Below are 22,114 nucleotides of genomic sequence, written 5' to 3'. Positions count from 1 at the left end.
GGAGGAGTGTATAAGGCAGGATTCAAACTTGAGTTTTTCCACTCACCTCACTACCCAGCTTTTGTGGAGAAAAGACAAAAACAGAACTTCCAAACAATTAGAGGTGTCCAAAAGTGGAGAAGGCTGCTTCAAGTGGTGTTGAGCCTCTTATCAAAGGAAATTTTCAAGTAAGGACTAGATATCTACTTACTGGAATGTAGTATATGAAACTTCTGTTCAGGTATTGGTTGTACTAAGTGAATTTTAAGTTCCTTTCCATCTCCAAAATCCTATAGTAGAATTACAGAGCTGGCAAGTCCCCATCTATCACATGATTTACTTGACTCTGGAAATTACTTAGGGTTAAATTACAGATTCTGTAAAAACAAATAGATGCCCTAGTCTACGAGTTAGAGATTCTGCAACTGTATTTCTCCTTGAAACAGGAGTCAGCCAAATGTATAGTTTTTGCTCTAAAAATACTGGCAGGAGAAGGGTTTGGATATAGCCCCTTGGGAGATAGGAATACCTTTCCTTAGAATTCTGTTCCGGTTTGTTTATACAAGGTTCCTTGATTTTCCTTCAAATTTTTTCTTCCTGGGGTGGGGTAGGAATGAAGGTCAAGAAGAACAGTGGAATGTAAATTGAGTCTCAGAAGAAATACAACCAGATTTAGTCCCCTTCTAATTAATAAGTAGGATGTGAAAAACAGATCCTGGCAAAATTTTGATCATGGCAAAAATCCTCGGAGATAAGTCCTCAATTTGTAGAAAAAGAAATTGAGACAGAATTTCAGACTTGTTTTTCAACATTCTGCTCCATGACAAACACACCCACACGTATTTACTTTTGACTGTTCTCACTATAGGCCTTGTTTCTATATGATTTTTTGTCAAGAACGACGAGAAAGCCTGATGACCTCCTAAGGTAAGAAAGAATAACTAACTAGTGTCCGTGGGATCCTCCACTAGGGTCCTACCCCAGTGTCTCAGAGTGATATGAAAGAGTCTCTGTGTCCTTTTAATATCCCTCTTGCCTCTAACTTGATTCCCCCCCACTTCCCCCTACCCTCCTCTCCCATCTCTCTTTTCAGTGTAGGGCAGTTGGTTAAAGGAATAACATGCCAGCAGATTGAGAGCATGAGCTCTGACTCATTTTTGGCCCATTTCAAGTATTTTGAAAACAATCTCCACCTGCTTTCTCCATATCAGGTACCATTAGCAGCCTTTTTTCCAGTTCTAATTTTGTTTCTGCCCATCCCCCATAAGTGGGTTCATGTCAGTTGCTCTGGTTGAAGACTTTTTCCTAGGAATTTTCAGATGCCAGTGATAGTTTGGGGCCAACTGTCTGACTCAAGCCAAGTTTTCTCCAGTTTCATATTTTTAAAGGGGGCAAAGTATTTGGACTTGGTGACCTTTATATCTTGGCAACCAAAGCCAGCATGGCATGGTTATTCCAAATTCATAATTGAACTAAGAAATACATTTGTAATGTGTGAGAAGAGTGATTGTTTTTAAAATTACTATATATATGCTGATAATTATTTGAATTTAAAAATGTCCACCAACCCCCCCCATACATACTACCGTCCTTTATTATTAGAGTATTTGATTAAAAACTGCTCTAAGAATATTTTTCATATAAAACTTTATCTCCTAAAAAAGTGTGAGATTATTTGATGCTGTGAATGAGATGTGTCATCAGTATACCTTATCTATCATCGTTTTTGAGAGAGTATAAATATGACTGGAGTTAATAGTATATATGTCATGAGTTGGAAATATCTGCAGAACCCAAGGCCTTGGGCACGGTACCTCTTCCTAGGTGAATATGGAGAGTAGTTTTCTTCCATTTACTCAGATATATTTGAAATTAGAATTAAAAGATCTCTATGCCATTAGTTCACTCAGTTCTTTCTTTGAGGGATGATGGAAAAAGAAGATTTATATTTGTTTTATAGCTCTATTAGAAGAGGCTGTAAAGCTTTGATGAAGGACCTGGCATCTGTTTCTTAGACGCATGAAAGGCTCTGCCCTGCCCAGTTAAATTGGTGGGGATCGGACATTCTGAGACTATGCTTTATCTGTAAAATGGGGATAATAATAGCACCTAACTCACAGAGTTGTTGTGAGATTCAAATGAGTTAGCATAATTAAAGTGCTTTGCAAACTTTAAAGCACTCTATAAGTGCTGGCTGTTATTATTACTGTTATTATTTTGAAGAAGTCAAGCTCATCTTAAATTACTTGTAACAAGCTAGGCTTGGCTCATTCAGATCTCATAAGGCTTTATTCTTTCAGGTTAATTGTTTAGCTTGGAAGTACTGGAAGGAGTCTCGCTCATCTCTGCCTCTCTTTCTCCTATCGGCACTCCCGTAAGTAAGCGTTGTCAGGATTCTAAACCTGGCTTGGCAGTTACACTGATGGGAATTTATCATAATTTATATAATATCATAATTTATCATAATTCTCCCTTACTTACCTGCATGGAGTACTTCAAAGTTTACATACACTCACTCTATATTGATTCTACCTTAGACACTAGCTGCGTGACTGTGGGCAAGTCACTTAACCTTTCTTAGCCACAGTTTCCTCCCTTGTGAAACGGGGATAATAGCAACACCTGCCTTACAAGGTGGTTTTAAGGATCAAACAACATAGAAAATGTTAAGCACTTTGCAAACTAAAAGCATTATAGAAATATTAGCTACTATTATTATTAAATAGAAGCCAGCTTGATCTGTAAGCTGCTAGTCCTTTAAATATCTCAGAGACCTCAGCAGCCTAGAAAGTTCATTTTGAACATCAAGATAGAAGTGAGAAGCACCAATAATGAACTAATGATTTAGGGGAATCTAAAGGCAGTAAGTTGGACTTTTCTTAATCTTTTGATGAGAAAAATGAATGTAATTTTAATGTACAGACTAAAATATCATTATAATTCCAGAAAAATAAAGTTCATCTTTACACTTAGGAATCTAGGATCAATATTTAAATTTTGGATCTCTGTGCAAAAAAACAAATCAGAAAGAGACTCTTCATTCCTTGTGAATTGAAGAATTAACAGATGGCTCTTCATTCTGGGTAGAATTTTACAGCTTAAGTCAGAAGCCTGGTGGAATTATAGGTGTGCTAGGCATTGTGGGTATCAAACATGGTCTCTGACTAATAGGAGTTTTTAATTAATTTGAGGAAGGAATCCCCCAGGAATCAACTTGAACATAATTAAGTACAAAACTGTGATATGGCTGATAAAGGCAGGGGAAAAACTGTATTTTTCCTCCTCAATTTCCATTTCTCTCTTTCCAGGGCCCGCTATTTGGAGCTGGTCTCAGCCTCTCAGTGTGTTCCCTTTCTGATTAGCCTAGGGAAGATCCAGCTGAACACTCTCGTTTTAGATTCTCACAAAAAGAATTCAATTATCAGAAAAGTACAGCAGTGCTTGGTAAGAAAAGGTCCTTCCTGCTCTGAAAGAGGTTTGTGTTTCACCCTCCTCTGTTGCATGATGCTTACACTTCCCCAAGTGTTTTCTGTTATCCAAAGTAGACACTGGTTATCCTTTCTGTAAAGTCTCAGTAGGGCCAAGGTCTTCCAGGGCAACCTGGGTCGTCTCCAGTCATCCTGATGAATATCTGGTCACTGGATTCAGATGGCTCTGGAGGAGAAGTGAGGCTGGTGACCTTGCACAGCCCTCCCTCACTGAAAACAAAGTCAAGTGCAAGTCATGTCATTATTTCTCTGATGGCATGGTCTTCTTTGGCAATGAAGGATGACAGCAACCACCTCTTCATCTGCACAATAGGGGAAGGAATGGATAGTAACAGTTTGGCAAAAATTCCAAATGGTATTCAAGTCTTGCATTTCATGACACCCCTCGGAAATCTGGCGTATCCCCAGAATAGTGAGGAAAATAGTGTTCTGAATTAGCATACTTTTTTAAAAAATTATTCATTTTTTTGGTTTTATATCACCTTCCTTCCACATGCATACCTTTCTGATCTCCTCCCCCAGAAAGCTATCTCTTGTGACAAAAAATAAAAATGAAAGAAGAGGGAAAATTAGCTCAGCAAAATTAATCCACATATCAATGTAGTCTGATCATACATACAAACCTATATGTTACAAACCTATAGTCTCCTTCTGCCTAAAGAGAAAAAAAAAAAACCTATGCAGAGGGAGGAGAGGTACATTTTATCATCTCTTCTTTGGGTTTAAGATTGGTCATTGTGGTTATTACATCTATTTTTAATTATAGTTACCCAGTGTTCCATTTCATTTTTTCTTGTTCTTTCCCAATACATTATCATAAACATTGTGCATGCTGTGAGCATGGTTCTGTTTACTTCACTCTGTATCAGATCATATAAGTTTTCCTATTCTTCTTTGAGTTCTTCACAATTCATTCTTTCTCAGGGTGAAGTGATATTCTTTTACACTGAAGCATCAGCATCCTAAAGAAAAAGAAAAGACCCAGTCTGGCTGATACCACACAAAATTGTAGAGGCAGCAAAGTTTATATTTGATACTCTCTGCCTCCTTATTCTTTCTCTGCCCCACCTCCTTTCTCCCTTTTGGCTTATGATTTTGCCCTAGGATACCTTTATTTCTCATATCGTCCCAGTCTCTCCTGTGAGAAAGGAAAGTAATTTGATAGATTCATTTAAAAAGAAGATTCCGTGCTGAGTATAATGCTTAATACCAAAGCATGAGTCACTAATGATGGAATGTCAGATCTCAGTGGGGAAGAGTTTGAAGGAGCAGTCTTCAAATTACAGGATGTTGACTGCTTCCCACTCCATGGATGTATGCATGAAGACCAACCATATCCATTTAATTCCTTAGAGGGATTGAAGCAGCCCATTTTCAGTGACAGTATATTCAAGCTGTGTTAGAAGGGAGACTCATCAAGTGTTCCTCTTTTTAAAAAAAATAGTTATCCAATTATCCAAATATCTAATGCATCTATGAAGCACCCACCTTCTGTTTGTTTCCTAGCCATCCCCACTCACACATTCCAGTCTCTTTAAGATTTTGTATCTTATGCATGCCAAGTCTACAATGCACTTTTCCAAAAACGTGATGCTTGCATCACTGGGATAAATTCAGGTCATGTTCCATTTTCGCCTAATCCAAGAGACTGAAGGTCTTGTAACAACCAAAGCATATGATAGGGTTGTAAGTAAAACCACCTCCTGTCAAGTGACTATAACAAAACATTCTCCTAGCTGTGCCTGGGAGACGGTTTTCCCAGCTCTGGCCTCTTGGTTTCAGAATGATTCTATTACTGATGAATACGACATTGACATCATTGGAAACCTCATCTGCCATTTGCCTCCAGCCATTATCCAAAGTGGGATTCACCCTAGGGCCTTGGCCACAGCAATGGACAGACTCAAATTCTGCACCAGCCTCAGCCCTGAGCAGAAGACTGAAGTGAAGCACAAACTCCTGGAGCTGCATGGGTGAGATGGTCAGCCTTTGGCTTTACCCACAGCCTGGGTCAGTCTGTCTTTGTTTTTCCTAGTTAATGGCTTTCACTCTGTTTTCTTGCTGACATAATGCAAAGAAACACAAATTTCTAGCAACAGAGAGACTCTTGAATTGATTCAGAAGTCCGATTCCTCCTGATATTAGATATTGGCATACCTTTCTTTCCACACCATGCTCAGGAGCCTTTGTCTTGGCTCCTCCTCTGATTCATTAGGTGGCCTTAGGGATTCATTTAGCTTTCCTCATCTGTAAAAGTGGGATAACAGTACCTGCCCTTCCTGGGTTAAAGGTAGGCAATTGTTATCAAGCTTTGAAAATTGTTAAAGGCTATACAAATCTCTGGCATTATCGTTGGTCTTCATGATGAATAGGGAAAGGGAGTAGACCAGTGATTTCAGTAGTAAAGGCAACTCCCTCTATCAATGCAGGTCAGGACTTTTTCTTCAATCTGTTGTAATTCCCAATGCCCATTTGGCATGGGATTCTCTCCTCATTGGTAGATATCCAAGGACTCAAGAGCTTGGAGAGACCCAGGAGCTTAAAGAGACTTGAAGACTTCTCTCTCTCTGTCTCACCAACTCTACTCCATCCCTCAGGCAGGCTCAGGGCACTGGTCTCCACCAGTGGGGGAAAGAGTCCCATACCAATGAGCTTGGGGTCTCATATTATGCTACAATTTGAGAGAGTTGCCTAGACCACTAAGAGGTCAAGTGGCTTGACCAGGGCCACATAGCTAATGTATGTCAGAATTGGGATTTGAACCTCTGCCTTCCTGGCTTGGAGGTTGGCTTTATCCACTATGCCATGCATCTGTCTCTGAAGAAAAAGAAAATTAATAATGTTCATTATAAAATTATTAATGAACTTTCACTTTTAGGCAAGAGAAATCTCTCTGGAAAAAACAGAATTTGAAACTGAGAGAAAAATGTCTGAGTTTTTTGGCCAGGTATCAGGGTAATGGGCAGCTAGGTGGCATGTGGATAGAGTGCCAGGCCTGGAGTCAGGAAGACTCATCTTCCTGAGTTCAAGTGTGCTCTTAAAGTGTGACCCTGGGCAAGTCACTTTACCCTGTTTGCCTTAGTTTCTCATCTCTAAAATGAGCTAGAGAAGGAAATGGCAAACCACTCTAGTATCTTTGCCAGGAAAACCCCAAATGGAGTCACAGAGAGTCACACATGACTGAAAGGATTAAGTAGCAACAGCAACAGCAGCCAGGGCAGTACTTCTATTTTTCTACTTTTCTATTTTTCAGCTATCTGAATAATAAGCACTTCTCCAGCTAAAGGATCCTATCTTTCTCCAGCACAAAGGGAGAAGCCCAATTGCCAATGTGGTAGGCTCCTTTAAAAGACTCCACCAAATGTGATGTGGTTTTTAACCACCTCTTTTTCACTTTAAATGGGCCGTCCTGCAGAATTAATTGTGGGAAAATAATATCCCATAATAAGCTATGGGCTTCTTCCTATCAAATATGAGAGGAAGTTATTTTTGAGCCAGTAAAACTCTGTCTCATACAAGAAAGTCTGTGTTGCTAACATAGACAAAACATGTGGCTTTCCTCTTACATTCTTGTAATTCCTTGTGGTTTTCACTTTTCTCCTTCCTTACCAGGCTCCCCCAAAATTGGACGGTTGAAACGACAAAGGACATTGGGCCATTTCTAATTCTCTTTTCAAGAGATGAATTGAATGTCATTGCTGCTAAGGTACCTCTCAGTCCCTGGTTTCAGAGATTTTAGGAGATTAAATTGAGTGATGACAGACAGCATATGACATAATTAATGTATCAGAGGGGTTTACAGTTAGTGAGGGTGGAAGCATCTTTGCCCCATCTTAGAGGGCCCAGCTTCTCACTAAATTTTTGGAATGGACTTTTGTGCCAGTGAAATTCAAGCAAGCAGAGACCCAGGAAGCAGTAAAATAGCAACTTAATTAAATTTGACTTCTCCACGAGGCCTTCTGGAGGGAGGTGGCATCATGGGTGACTGTTATGTACAGTATTAATAAGTACATCAGAGTGGTACAAAGCAAAGTATTATGTGAAGTTTGGGGAATTTCAGGTTTGAAAAAAAGTACATTTGTTCTAGATCAGGTATAATAGTTTCAAGGATGCTAGGAAGGCCTTTCTGCTCCAAAAGCTGGCCCTCAAAAAATGTCTTCCTCTTTGATTTGGTACCTAAAATTCTAGATTAGAGTTCATCCCCATCCCCATCTCTTTGAAGGAGGTCATATGCTGATGTCAGGGATTTATGATTTCATTTATCTGGAAGCCCTCTCAACCATTGGCAGGTAAAGTCCTGTGAATTATGGCCTTATGAAGTTGCCTGATACCTACCTCTCTTCTTTGCAGAGGTGGAGGTGGTGGGGAGACTGTGGATGTGAAACAGTACATGTACCGTCAGACTTTTTCTACACGTTGTTTAGTATATGAACAGTTTGGCGGGACTGTATTTGTTCAAACCCAGCCTCAGGCTTTTCCCAGCTGACCCTGGGAAAATCATTTTAATGTCTCTAAACCTCAGTTTCCACATCTGTTAAGTGAGGATAATAATAGCACCTACTTCCCAATATTGTGGGGATAAAATAAGGTCAAGCTTTTTGCAAACCTTAAAGCACCATATTTATATTAGCCGTTATTATTTTTTATATTCTTTGTGATAAGGAACGGCTTTCTAGGAAGTGGGGAGGGAATGAGGAAGGGCCGAAGAGAGAGAGAGAGAGAGAGAGAGAGAGAGAGAGAGAGAGAGAGAGAGAGAGAGAGAGAGAGAGAGATGAACATGATGTAAAACTGAAAAATAGAAATTTACTTTGAAAAAAAGAAAAGTAAATTTCTAAAACCTCAGAGATATTAGCTGACTTATCCATGATCATGGGTATGCAATAAGTATAATAAGCTAATAAACATCAGAGATAGGTTTCAAAAATCAGGTTTTCCCAACTCCAACTCTATTGTCTATTACTACTGTTACGACGCAGCTAGGTAGTGAAGTGGATAGTGCTGGGCCTGGAGTTAGGAAGACTTATCTTCCTGAGTTCAAATCAAGCCTCAGACATTTGCTAGCTTTGTGACCTTGGGCAAATCATTTACAATTTGCCTCAGTTTCCTCATCCGTAAAATGAGATGGAAAAGGAAATGACAAAGCACTCAGGTTTTTTTGCCAAGAAAACCCTAAATGGGGTTACAAAGAGTTGAACTCGACTGAAGAAACAACTGAACGTCAACTCCTTGGGAGTCCATTGCCTAGGGTAATTGCTAGTGCCCCACATTTATAAACCGACTGGGATTAACTATGCAGTGAGTTTAATCAATAGGAGAAGCTACTGTGGGAGAAAGTAATAGGGCTGCCATTTAAATAAAGATGAATGTGATCTTTTGTTGCGTTTATTTGCTTTAATGAATATGTTTCACTTTCCCCTCCATGCTTTCCACTCCCCCCATCCCCATCCCTCCAATCTCCCACCCTCACACAGTTCCCTGATATCCTTCAGCAAACAGCTGCCAAAATGATGGAAACCCAACTCCCTAAAGAGTTTCTCTGGACTCTTTTTGCATCCATCCAGAACACCAGCAGAAATGTTCACACATCTGATTCTAGAGATGGTGAGTGTGTTTTTGGTACCTGGGCCAATTCCATAGTAGTGGTATTTCTGGCTGAGTTCCCAGCAGGTTGAGGGCCTCTTGTTTTCACAGGGCTTGATTGAATGGCTATCAAATGAAAGAGTTACAAAAAGTCAAATGTCAAATAATTTCAACTTTTTGAAAGATATTTTAGTCAGGGCTCAGTGCTGCTGACCAGAGCTGCTGACCAGAGCTTTATCACAGATAAACAAGTTTCATACTATGTTATTTTTTTTTTATTTATATCCTCCTTTGCATAGGAAAAAAAATGCTTGGGCCATGTTTTAGCAGGGAATGAGTTTGCAATTGAAATTGGTCAACTGAATAGGTTCTCTAAGTTCCTAACATTCCCACCTAGAATGACTGTAAGGAAAATTGTGAAATCTGGAAGGTTTGTGTTTAGCCCCACTAGTTTTCCTCTTCTGTACCATTCTTTTCCCATTAGGGTCAAGATTTCAACTCCTTCCTTCAGTTCCTTAATTATCTCTTCCTCTAAGCCCAGTTGAAACCTGCTCTCAGGAAAAGGTCTGAGATTCATTTTTACTAAAAATGTAAAAGATCCATGTAAACCACTCCAGTATCTTTGCTGAGAAAACCCCAAATGAAATCACAAAGAGTCAGACATGACTGAAATGACAGAACAGCAAGAAAGATTAATGATTAAGTATTTCCCCTAAACTAGAATTTCAGGCACCAATCAGCAAAGGAAGGCAATATTTTAAGGATGCAGCAGAACCTTCCTGAAGTCATCATCCTTTTATGAATAAGACTGACCTACATGCCAGGTGGATCATTACCATGACCCTGGAGACTGTGGGAAGAACTAAGGGAGAATTTTTCAGGATAAGAATCAGTCAACCAATAGTATTTATCAAATGCCCACTGTTTACAGAGCACTGTTCTGGATGGAACCTCTTACAACAGCAACCTACAAAGATCACTGAGAAACAGGGAGATGGTGTAGAAATAAATGTATATGCCACTTCTCATTTACAGCTTCAGAAGTCATCTGATCCAACCTGTATCTCAACAGGAATCCATTCTATAACATGTCTAAGAAATGGTTGCCTGGATCTTTAGTAAGAGAGAGCCTGCTACCTCCTAAGACCCACCATCTATTTAGATAACTATATCCCTTATGGAAATATGTTTTGCATGGCTTCATATACATAATGAGTATCATTATTTCATGCATTCTCAATGGGTGGAGGAGGGGGTGGAGGTAGAGAATTTGGAACTAAAAATAAAATTTTTTAAAAAGTATACCCTTTTTTAAAAGTGTAAAAGAAAATTTTTAGATAGGGAAGATTCCTTAAGGAAGTTATTTAGATAACTATATACCTTAGGAAGTTTTTCTTTATAAATACTTCCTATGTACTGTAGCAGTACCTTAATGCCAGTTTGACCTTTTGATTGGTGATAAGCATTAGGTGTCGATGATCTGAGAAGCATTTATTCCCAGTATCTTCCAAACTTGTGTGTTTAGCACCAGGACTCTGTCTTGATATTTAATATCCTCTTACAGCTCTTAACTGCTTTCCTCAAAGCCCCCAGCGTGAGGAGTTGGTGTTTCATTTACTATTCTTTCTTCATTAGCTTACTTGACTGAATTGACTTTAGCATTGTACATCCCGGCATGATGTACCAATAGCTGAACATCATGTATAACCACTCAGATTTAGCAATATGTATAACTACCAGTATCCAGTCAAGTTGAATAGAAGAGAAATAGGTTCCACAGAAAAGGACTCACTTTCCATCTGGAAAAAATAACCACAGGTATCTACTAGAAGATGGCATTTCTAGTTGAAAGTTCCCAGGAAATAAATCCAGACTTTCTCTAAACACAGTTTGTTGGTTGTCCATTATACAGCCCATAGCTGGGACCAGCAAACACAGTCTCATTTGTATAAAAAATGGAGCTCTTTTGACAAAGGAAACCTGAGACTATCGACTATATGGGGAATTACTTTGCTTTTCCAGTCACTTAGAGAAAGCCAAGGAGGTCTGCTGGCCTGGCCTGTCTGAAAGGAGAAGCAGTCTTGTTCATTATCTCCTTTCTTAGACTTTATAAAAGTTAAGCAATTCTTCTATTACCTTATTTATCTGAGGATTCTCCTTAAGTCTAAAGGTTTAGTTTGTGTGTTAATGTGTGAGCTGCTTTTGAAGCATAGAATTTTAGAACTGGAAAAGACTTTAAAAGGCATCTGATCCAGAAACCGCCTTGTGTTTTTATATTGGGAAACTCAAGCCTTGAGAGATAAAGTGACTTACTGAGGTTCACATCGCTAACAGCAGACCAGATCTAGAACTCAGATCTCCCTAGGCTTAGTTCAGCACTTTCTTATACCAGAGTGCTTCTGCTTGGCCTTTTTAGGCCTCAGGATGCTAATCAGTCAATTAATCAGTCAATAACTATTTGTTAAACACCTACTATGTGCCAGGCAGTGATAAGCACTGGAGATACAAAAAAAGGCAAAAGACGGTCCTTACCCTCAAGCTTACAATCTAATTCGTGAGACCACATGCAGACAACTGTATACAAACAAGCTATATACAGGATAAATTGGAAATAATCAACAGAGGGAAGGCATTAGAATTAAGGGGAATTGGGAAAGGCTTCCTGTAGGAGGTAGGATTTTAGTTGGAACTTAAAGAGCCAGGAGGCAGAGATGAAGAGAGAGAGCATCCCAGGCATGGAGGACATCCCATGAAAATGCTTAGGGTTGAGAGATGGGGGGTGATGGAGATGGAGAGGAGATGAGAAAATAATAATGAGATCAGAGTACATAATTGGGAGTAAGGTATAGGAAAAGCAGAAAAGTAGGAAGGGACCAGGTTATCAAGGGCTTTGAATACCATACAGAAGATGTTCTATTTGATCTTGAAGGTAATAGAAACATATGGGAATTTAATGAATGAGGTGTGTGTGTGTGTGTGTGTGTGTGTGTGTGTGTGTGTGATCTCATACCTGTGCTTTAAGAAGATCAATCTGACAGCTGACTAGAAGATGAACTGGAGTGGGGAGAGACTTGTGGCAAGGAGGCCAACCACTGTTGCCACAGTCCAGATGGGAGGTGAGGAGGGCACCAGAGTGGTGGTAGTTTCAGAGGAAAGAAGAAAGCATATACAAGAGATGTTAACAAGGCATATGTAAGAGATGTTCCCAAGGTAAAATCAATAGACCTTGGTAACAAATTAGATATGGAGAGGGAAAGAATGAGGGGCTGAGAAGATGACACTTAGGTTTTGAGCCCGGGGGACTAGTGGTGCCCTCAGCAGTAATAGGGAAGTTTGAAAGGGAAGAAGGGTTTGGAAGGAAAGATAATGAGCTCAGTTTTGGACATATTGAGTAAAAGATGTCTGTGGGACATCCAGTTTGAAATGTCTAATGGGCAATTGGAAAAGAAGTTAAGAGTAAGATTAGGAATGAGTAAGTAGATCTGAGAATAATCCTCATAGAGATGATTACTGACCCCATGGAAGCTGATGACATCACCAAATGAAATAGTAGGAGGAAAAGAGAAGGGAGGAAAGTAGAAAAATGAGGGAAAGGGAGGGAGGTCAGGGCCCAGGACAGAGTCCTGGGAAACACTGACAGTATTGGGAGATGTGACCTGAATGAAGATCTCTAGCAAGGAGACTGAGAAAGACCAGTTAGACAGGTAACAGGAGAACCAGGATAGAATATTGTCTTAAAGAAAAGAGGGTATCAGGAAAAAGAGGGGAATCCTCAGTATAAAAGACTGCAGAGAGGTGAATAAGGATCTGGCAGTTACGAGATCACTGGTAAGTCTGGAGAAAATGGTTTCAGTCAGGTGATGAAACCGGAAGGCAAACTGTAGAGAATTAAAAAGAGAATGAGAGGAAAGGAAGTAGAAGCATCAGTTATAGATGGTCTTTTAGTTACAAAACTGGTGGAACTGGGGAGGCAAGAGTTAACCCCCCACCCTCCCATAACAGCGCCTGGGACTGTCATGAGCAAGGAGGTTGTGGTGCAGCTCTGGAGCAGCTGGGGTTAACTTTGCAACTGTTATGGACTGATCTGGCATCCAGATCTGTGGGCTCTTTGGGCAAGAAAATTATAAAAGCAGTTTTTAGGACTTGGGCAGGAGCTCCTGAAACTCCAGGGAACCTTCCTGCCAAGTGCTTTTAACCTCCTTCCTGGAGGCTTTTATTTACTTTATCTTCCTGATCAACCCCTTGGGAACCGCTTTTGCCAGGGGCATTTAAACATATATTTATTAAATGGATTGTTTGTTCAAATTCTCAGGCTCTAAGTATTCCTCTATTGTAGTGTCAAACTCGAATAGAAATGGGGCCACTAAACCATATATAAGGGAAGATAAGAATCCCTGCCAGCTCATGTTGGCTTAGAAAACCAGATATGAATTTGTCCCTCAGGAAACCTTCTTGACACCTCTAATCTACTGAACCAGATGTGGGGGGACTGAAGCCAGGACAGGGCCTATAGTCAACATATATTTGTCAAGCCAACAAACATTCAATTAAGCTACCACGTGACAATTAGATTTGGACACTTTTCTCCAAAGAATGAGGGACATATTAAAAATCAGAAAGTATAGATGAAGTTGTGGGACTGGCTAGATTGAGTTCAATTCAATTCAGCCGCCATTTATTAAATACCTTCTCTATGCAGAACACTATGCATAGTTCATACTGAGTTTGTAGTCTATAGGAGACACAATCCCTTCCCTTAAACAGTTTAATAGTGTAAAACTGGCATATACTAGAGATAGAGGGTACAAATAAGTTTCCTGCATTTGAGCTGAAGGGAGTCTTTGAAGGACTTCACTATAGTCTAGGACCTCTGAGGCTCAGTTTTTATTATTGGGTTAAGTGGTAGCAAGTGGTGGTAGTAGTTGGGACTATCACAGAGCAGGAAGCTTAGGAAGAGTTCTTAAAGATTTAACCATGATCCTGGTCCTGTTCTCACTCCCATTTTTCTCTGCTTCATGTCATGGGAAGATGTCATTTTAAAAATTCCTAGGAAAATTGTAGGGTACCTAATTGACCCTCATTAGTTCTTGTTGAACTGAATCGTCCTGAAAAAGGTAATCTAATGTCCATGAAATCAAGTTTCTTGATCCCGGTTTCCTTTTCTGGAAAATGAGGGAGTTAGACTAGCTGATTTCTCAGGTCTCTTTCAACTCTAATAGCCTGGTTGTTCAGTTGTTTTTCAGTTCTGTCCGGTTGTTCATAATCCCATTTGGGATTTTCTTGGCAAAGATACTGGAGTGACTTGCCATTTCCTTCTCCAGCTCATTTTACAGATGAGGAAACTGAGGCAAACAGAGTTGAATGACTTGCTCAGGGGCACATGGCTAGTAAGCATCTGAGGTCAGATTTGGAACTCAGGAAGATGAGTCTTCCTGCCTCCAGGCTTGGGCACTCTATCCACTGAGCCTCCTATGAATCTCTAATTCTCTGAAATCTCCCAATTCATGATAAATAGGGTTAGGACCCCTTGCTAGGTTTCTTAACTTATAATCCATGAACTTGGTTTTTTAAAAATAACTGTATTTTAATAATTGGTTGCATTTATAATCCTATATATTTTACCTTATGCATTTGAAAAACATTATTCTGAGAAGGGTTCCATAGCCTTCACCAGAAGGGTGAAGCAAAGGAGTTCATGACACACAAAAAAGGTTGAAAATGGGTACCATCGGGCCTGTGAATGAAATGTTACTTCTTTTACATTTTAGCAAAGTAGAACATCAGTGACCTACTGTCTCTACAGTCTTTTGAATGGTCCGGCATCATGGGAATGTACTAGGGCTCCCTTGTAGGAAGAGGAAGGTCATCCTCCCCTGCTGAAATTTGTGATCTCAGTGATGTGCCCCCCGCACCCTCCAAATTGCAGTACTAGCTGATGTTATACAACACTTAAGTTTACAAAGTTCTCAAGATACATACCAGGTTGTAGAAAGTCTGTACCTCATCCCTTCACACTTAACAAAGTAAATGGAATCTTGGACCTGACCATACTTACCTATAGGCTGTTCAACCTTAGCTTGCCCTTGGCTTCATTGCTATATATTTTAATTTTATCCTTTCAAACTCTATAGGGACCTAGAGGTGTAGTCATAATTTATATAAATTATTTCTCATGAATAAATTTGCCATCTTGTCCTCTAATAGCAACAATATTAATAATAACTAGCCCTTAAATCGTTTTTAAGGTTTACAGAGCTTTGTACATGTTATCTCATTTGATCCTCACTACAAACCTGGGAGGTGGGTGCGATTATTATCCCCACTGACAGCTGAGGAAACTGAGGCATTTAGCAGCTCAGTGGCTTACCCAGGGTCACACAGCTAGTAAGCATCTGAGGCAGGATTTGAATTCAGGTCTTCCTAATTCCAGGTTTATTGTTCTATCAGCTGTACCATCTAACTGCCACTAATTGATTAGCTTGAGCCCTTACCACAGTTCTTTAATATTCAATTACATAATTAAATGAATAAAACTTCTTCCTCAGTAGTAATTATTCTTATTTATCTATAAGGAAATCATAAACTTGCCAGATATTATTTATGAATAAATGAGAGCAATAATAAGCATATGAAGATATGTAACTGTCTACAGTATTTTGGCTATGACTGATCCCAGCCTGAGTCACTTCAGACCCTCAGTGTGGCCATAGTGGACTCTTCTGTGCTTGTCTAAAAACTCAATCTTACACAATTCAGGTCACTTGAAATACTGGTTAAAGTCCTTCAAAAATTTTCTCATTATTTCTCCTCAGGATTAGTGGTTTTTTCTTTTTTCTACCTCTCAGTAGTCCCAGCCAACGTCTAAAAGATACACTGTTCCTGTTACTTCCTTATAGACCCTTCATACAATTCCCTTTATATATTTTCTTCATAACATGGCAATTAGAAGGATTCCAACAAGAAAAAAGGTTTTTGCTTTTTTGGCAAGGCAGTCGGGATTATGTGACTTGTTCAGGACCATGTAGCCAATAAGTGTCAAGTGTCTGAGGCTGGATTTAAACACAGGTCCTCCTGAGTCCAGGGCCAGCGCTCTACCCACTGTGCCACCTAGCTGCCCTAAGGAAGCAGTTTGCCAAGGTTTAGAACCTTCAAGCCAACATAGCTTGTGAATTTCAGTCTGTAGTCCTTAACCTCTCCATCCAAGTAATTTTAATTGCAAGAGGAAAAATCTATGAGACCTGTCTTTGTAATAAGATCTCTGCTTTGCTGCTTTACCTCCAAGCCTGGATGGATGAGCACTGTTAGAACCCCTTCCAGCTCTTAAAAACTTCTTCCAAAATGATCCCTCTGAAGAGTGTTTTTCTTCTCTCCCCCTCTAGAATGCCAAGGAGTCACAATTCCGAGTTCAGATGACATCTGGAAGTTAGCAGAGGCCAATGCCTGCTGGTCTCCTCAAGAACTGCTGTGTATGGAAGAGGACACATTTACCAAGAATGTTGAGATGCTAGGGACCATCCTGAGTTTCAGCCAGCTGCAACTGATGGCTCTGAAGGAGAAAGCAAAACAGGTCAACCTTGCCTCATATAAGGAGTAATAAAAGCTCCCATTTACTCTAGTCAGGGTAATGGCCAAGGTTTAGCAGGAAAAAGACTGAGAGGCCATTGCTGTCTGGTCACTCACAAACTCCATGTTTGCTAATAATGTTTACAAACAAGCCTATTTCAAAAGTATGTAGCACCATAGATTTAGAACTGGAAGACTTCAGAGGTCATGTAATCCAACTCTCTCCTCTATAGATGAGGAAATTTAAGTTCAAAGAGGTTGTGACTTGGTCACAACCATGGTCAGACAGATAGCAAGAGCTAGAATTTGAACCCAATCCCAGTTTGAAGTTTCATTTTCTTTTATTTTTTACATCTTTGTTTTGGTAGAGATGATATATATAACATGTGTGTATATATATTTCATATATACATACATATATCTGCATATGTGTATGTGAGAGAGATAGATGAGAGAGAGAGAGAGAAAGAGAGAGAGAGAAAGAAGCAAAATGCATCAGTTTCCTCACCTGAAAGGCACATAGTTAGTTGTTCAGGAAAATCCAGGGCCTATTCCATGCCACTGGTTATTCCAAACCTGCCAATTTCTATTGACAGAGCTCCGTTTTACAGAAAAGGTACCCAACCTCTTCTTCAGCCTTCAGAATTAGCATTAACAACCTACATTTCCTAGGGTTACTTTTCTTTCTTCTTTGCCCCTTAGCAATTAATCAAAGAAAGCTAAGCATGTACTATGTGCTAGACTTTGGGGCAGGTACAAAGAAAAGAGCCAAACAGTCCCTGTTCTTAAGGAGCTTACATTCTAAATGACATTTGCCTATAAAAACTAAACAGTTCCAAGGCAGGGTACAAGGGGAGCTGAGGATTCCCTGACTTTGTTAGACTAAAAGAACAAAGTTCCTGTTTATAGAAAATGCCAGATTCCTACCACTTCTCTTTAAAACCTAACAGAAAGATGGTGAAAGAGGAGAGGCAGAGTTGGCTTAAATACCTTTAGGGACTCATTTTAGGGTTTATTTTAGGTCCTAAATATAAGTACTGTGCAAGAGACAATAGTACAACAGCTACCAGTTGCCAACGCTGTTGAACATTGGGAGAGTATAGTACATATTATACCAATTTACTTTGAATCTGGGTTTGTTTTCCAAGGTCTGGAATGTTCCGTCTTATTGGAAAAATCATCACATTGTCTCCCTGGGCCGCATTGCTCTGGCTCTGAATGAGAATGAGCTAAAACAGCTGGACCTCAGTTCGATTGACACAGTGGCCTCCCTGAGCCAGCACACAGAGTGGACTGTGGGACAGGTAAGCAGATTCTACCAGGAATTTAGGATCCTCATAGATCTAGAGATGGAAAGGATCTTGAACACCATTAAAGTCAACTCCCTCATTTTACAGATGAGAAAACTGTGGCACAGAGCAGTGAAGTGACTTGTTGAGGGTCACACAGCTAGTGTCACCGGTGGAATTTAGTTCCCTCAGAGAAGGAGAGAGACAGACAGACAGAGAGGGAGAGAGACATAAAGAAAGAGGGAGAGAGACAAAGAGGGGGAGAGAGAGAGAGAAAGAGAGAGAGAGAAAAAGAGAGAGAGCGCTTAATTTTTATTTTTTTATTTTTTTTATTTTTTTTTTATTTTGTAATGTTTAACAATCACTGCCATACAATTGCGATTTTATCCCTCCCCACCTACCCCCCCACTCCCCCCCTCCCTCCCCACGACTGCATACAATTCTGTATAGATTCTACATATACTTTCCTGTTGAGTATATTTTCACTATAGTCATGCTGTGTAGTCAGACTAAGATAAATGAAAGAAATCGTATAACAAATCAGAACATGATACACAAACACATACACATACACAAACATGATCTGCTACAATATGTGAGTGACTTCCATATTTCTCTCTCTGAGTGTGGCAGGCATTTTGCCTTGAGATCCTCCATTGGGATTTTTTTTTTTTTTTTTTTTTGGTAAGAAGTTCTTGTGTTATTACAAAAATCTAAGTCTACCAGAAAAAACTCTCACACACTGTGGTTGTTGCTGTGCATAAAGTTCTCCTGGTTCTGCTCCTTTCACTCAGCATCAGGTCATATAAGTCCTTCCAGGCCTCTCTGAAGTCTTCTTGTTCATCATTTCTTATGGCACAATAGTACTCCATTACATTCATATACCATAATTTATTCAGCCATTCCCCAATTGATGGACATCCCCTTGACTTCCAGTTTTTGGCAACTACAAAGAGTGCTGCTATAAATATTTTTGTACATGTGGGACCCTTTCCCATTTTTATGATCTCTTGGGGATATAGTCCTAGTAGGGATATTGCTGGGTCAAAGGGTATGCACATTTTTGTAGCCCTTTGGGCATAGTTCCAAATTGCTCTCCAGAATGGTTGGATGCGCCCGCAGCTCCACCAACAATGAACCAGTGTTCCAACTTTCCCACATCCTCTCCAGCATTCATCATTCTCCTGTTCTGTCATGTTTGCCAATCCTATAGGTGTGATGTGGTACCCCAGAGTTGTCCTGATCCGCGTCTCTCCAACCAATAGTGACCCAGAGCATTTTTTCATATGATTATAGATAGCTTTAATTTCTTCCTCTGAAAATTTCCTGTTCATATCCTTTGACCATTTATCAATTGGGGAATGACTTGTATGATTATACATTTGGATCAGTTCTCTATATATTCTAGAAATGAGGCCTTTATCCCCGAGCTTAGCTGTAAAAATTCTTTCCCAATTTACTACATCCCTCCGGATTTTGGTTGCATTGGGTTTGGTTGTGCAAAAACTTCTCAGTTTAATGTAATCAAAGTTATCCATTTTGCATTTCATAATGCATTCTATCTCTCCTTTAGTAAAGAATTCTTCCCTTCTCCATAGATCTGATAAATACACTATTCCTTGCTTCTCCAGTTTATTCATGGTATCGATCTTTATACCTAAATCATGTACCCATTTGGACTTTATTCTTGTGTACGGTGTCAGGTATGGGTCTATGCCTAATTTCTGCCACACTGTTATCCAGTTTTCCCAGCAATTTTTGTCAAACAATGAGTTCTTATCCCAGAAGCTGGGGGAGAGCGCTTAATTTTTAGAAGAAAAGATCCATCCTAGAAACAGAAGTTTCTTCCCACATGCCCTAGAGATAGTTTTAGACCAAGATTTTGATTCATTTTCATGACTTGTGAGGATCAGGTTGTTTTGTCCTAGAAGAACATATTATCCTAGGAGGAACTTTGCTTTTAAAACTGTGTGTAGCGCCACGGTCCTGAATTGGTAGACTAAGGAAATCCTGGTCTCCTTCCTGCCTCATCCAAGCTCGCTCTGCACCTTGCTCAACAGAACATCAAATCCAGCTCTTTCCTTCTACTAGTGTGTTGCATTTGAGTGGGTCTATTCAGTCCTGAAATATTTTAGGTTGAAAACTTATTTTTATCATCTGGGAATTGTTTTGCTGCTAATCTTGTTCGGCCATTTGTTGGACTCTTTACTTCTCTTTTGCCTGATCCTCCTACAGATCCCTCCCTGTAACAGGAAGTGTCCCTCAGTGTTCTGTTCGGTCGTACTACGGGCTTCACTCTCTATACTGCTTCAGTCAATGATCTCATGAGCTCCCATGGATTTAAATACTATCTTTGTGCTAAGGATTCTCAAATCTACCTATCCTTCCCCAGTCTCTCTGCTGACCTCCAATCTAGCATCCCCAACTGCCTTTCAGACGTCTCAAACCAGATATCCAGTAGACACCTTAAACATAATATGTCCAAAACAGAACTCATTATCTTTTCTCCTCTAAACATTTTCCACTTCCTACTTTCCCTATTGTGTGTTTGTCCTTCGTTGCCGAAGAAGACCGTGCCATCAGAGAAATAATGACATGACTTGCACTTGACTTTGTTTTGAGTGAGGGAGGGCTGTGCAGGTCACCAGCCTCGCTTCTCCTCCAGAGCATCTGAATCCAGTGACCAGATATTCATCAGGATGACTGGAGATGACCCAAGATGAGGCAATTGGGATTAAGTGATTTGCCCAAGGTCACACAGCTCGTGAGTGTCAAGTGTCTGAGGTGAGATTTGAACTCAGGTCTTCCTGACTCTTGTACTGGTGCTCTATCCACTGTACCACCTAGCTGTCCCACTTTCCATATTACTGTAAAGGCAACATCACCTTCCAGGTCCTTCAGGCTTGAAACCTCAGATTCATTCTGGATTCATCACTATCTCTTACCCCCTATATCCAATCTGTTATCAAGGCCTATTGATTTTACCTTTGTAATATCTCTTGAATACATCCTCTTTTCCTCTCTGACACTGACACCACTCTAGTACATTCCCTCATCACCTCATGCCTTGATTTCTGTAATACTCTGCTGGTGAGTCTACCAGTTTCATGTCTCTGTGCACTCCAATCCATTCTCCATTCAGTCACTAAAGTGATTTTCCTAAAGTGTAGGTCTGATCAGGTCAGCCCCCTACTCAGTAAACTCCATGGGCTCCCAATTGCCTCCAGGACCAAATACAAAATGCTTTCTTTAGCATTCAAAGCCCTCCTAGTCGTAGTCTTCTTACTCCTTACTCTCCAACACATACCCTTTGATATAGTGCCACTAGCCTCCTGACTGTTACATGAACAAGGCACTCCATATCTCAGCTCCAGGCATTTTCTTTGGTCCTACCCCATGCCTGGAACACTTTCCCTCATGCATTCCAATGACTGACCTCCTTGACTTCCTTCTTAGTCTCAACTAAAATCCTGCTTTCTATCAGAGGCTTCTTTAACTCCTCATAATTCCAGTGCTTTCCCTCTGTTAATTATTTTTTATCCCATGTATACATGTGGTTTGCCTTTTATACATTTTGTTTGCATGCTTTCTTCCCCATTACCTTGGAAGCTCCTTGAGAATAAAGACTGTCTTTTGCCTCTTTTTGTATCCCCAGCACTTAACACAGTGACTGACACATAGCAGGTACTTAATAAATGTTTACTGAATGAATTAATTAAATGAAGAGTCTCCATCTCTCTCTGCCTCTATGTCTGTCTCTCTCAGACTCTGTCTCTCTTTCTCTGGAAGAGTGAAATCTTTGCAACGTGATTTTGACGCATAATTCTCTTCAGCTCTCCCTCTTCCACGGGTACAGTACAGTAGATTCCACAGAGCTTGGAATCAGCAAAACCTACATTCCAGTCTTGCCTCAGACACTTTCTAACTGTGTTAACGTGGGTAAGCCAGTGAAAACCTCTGAACCTCCAGAAGGACTGAGGCTGAAGCAGGGTGATTGAGACAGGTTTGTTGTAGTCTCTTTGGGTGGGCTAAGTTTCCACACCAATAAAATCCTTGATTTGTTGATATTGACCTTTCTTCTATAGTAAGACCTTGGAAGCAGCTAATTACAAAAAAAATAAAGCCCTATTAGAGACAAGGATAAAAATATAAACCTAAGTCTCATAACTTTACATGTGAATAGATTAAATTATCCAATAAAAAAAGGGAGTTATA

At 40.0% G+C, this 22,114-nt stretch overlaps 1 protein-coding gene across 3 annotated transcripts in view; it reads left to right on the top strand.

The window, feature by feature from the left end:
- The window catches only part of OTOA (otoancorin), an 87,701-nt gene that overhangs the window by 32,611 nt on the left and 32,976 nt on the right, over positions 1–22,114 (top strand). For all 3 annotated transcript variants that reach the window (XM_072597865.1, XM_072597866.1, XM_072597867.1), the window contains exons 18-26: positions 848–906; positions 1,073–1,190; positions 2,280–2,353; positions 3,288–3,423; positions 5,250–5,440; positions 7,080–7,173; positions 8,939–9,068; positions 16,427–16,614; positions 17,759–17,914. In XM_072597865.1, coding sequence (XP_072453966.1) covers positions 848–906; positions 1,073–1,190; positions 2,280–2,353; positions 3,288–3,423; positions 5,250–5,440; positions 7,080–7,173; positions 8,939–9,068; positions 16,427–16,614; positions 17,759–17,914 — 1,146 coding nt within the window. The remainder of the gene's footprint in view (positions 1–847; positions 907–1,072; positions 1,191–2,279; positions 2,354–3,287; positions 3,424–5,249; positions 5,441–7,079; positions 7,174–8,938; positions 9,069–16,426; positions 16,615–17,758; positions 17,915–22,114) is intronic.

The sequence above is a fragment of the Notamacropus eugenii genome, chromosome 3 (assembly GCF_028372415.1).
Source record: "Notamacropus eugenii isolate mMacEug1 chromosome 3, mMacEug1.pri_v2, whole genome shotgun sequence".
In the NCBI taxonomy this organism is placed as follows: Eukaryota; Metazoa; Chordata; class Mammalia; order Diprotodontia; family Macropodidae; genus Notamacropus; species Notamacropus eugenii.
Note: the sequence above shows the minus strand (reverse complement) of the source record. Positions and strands in the feature narration are given on the sequence as shown.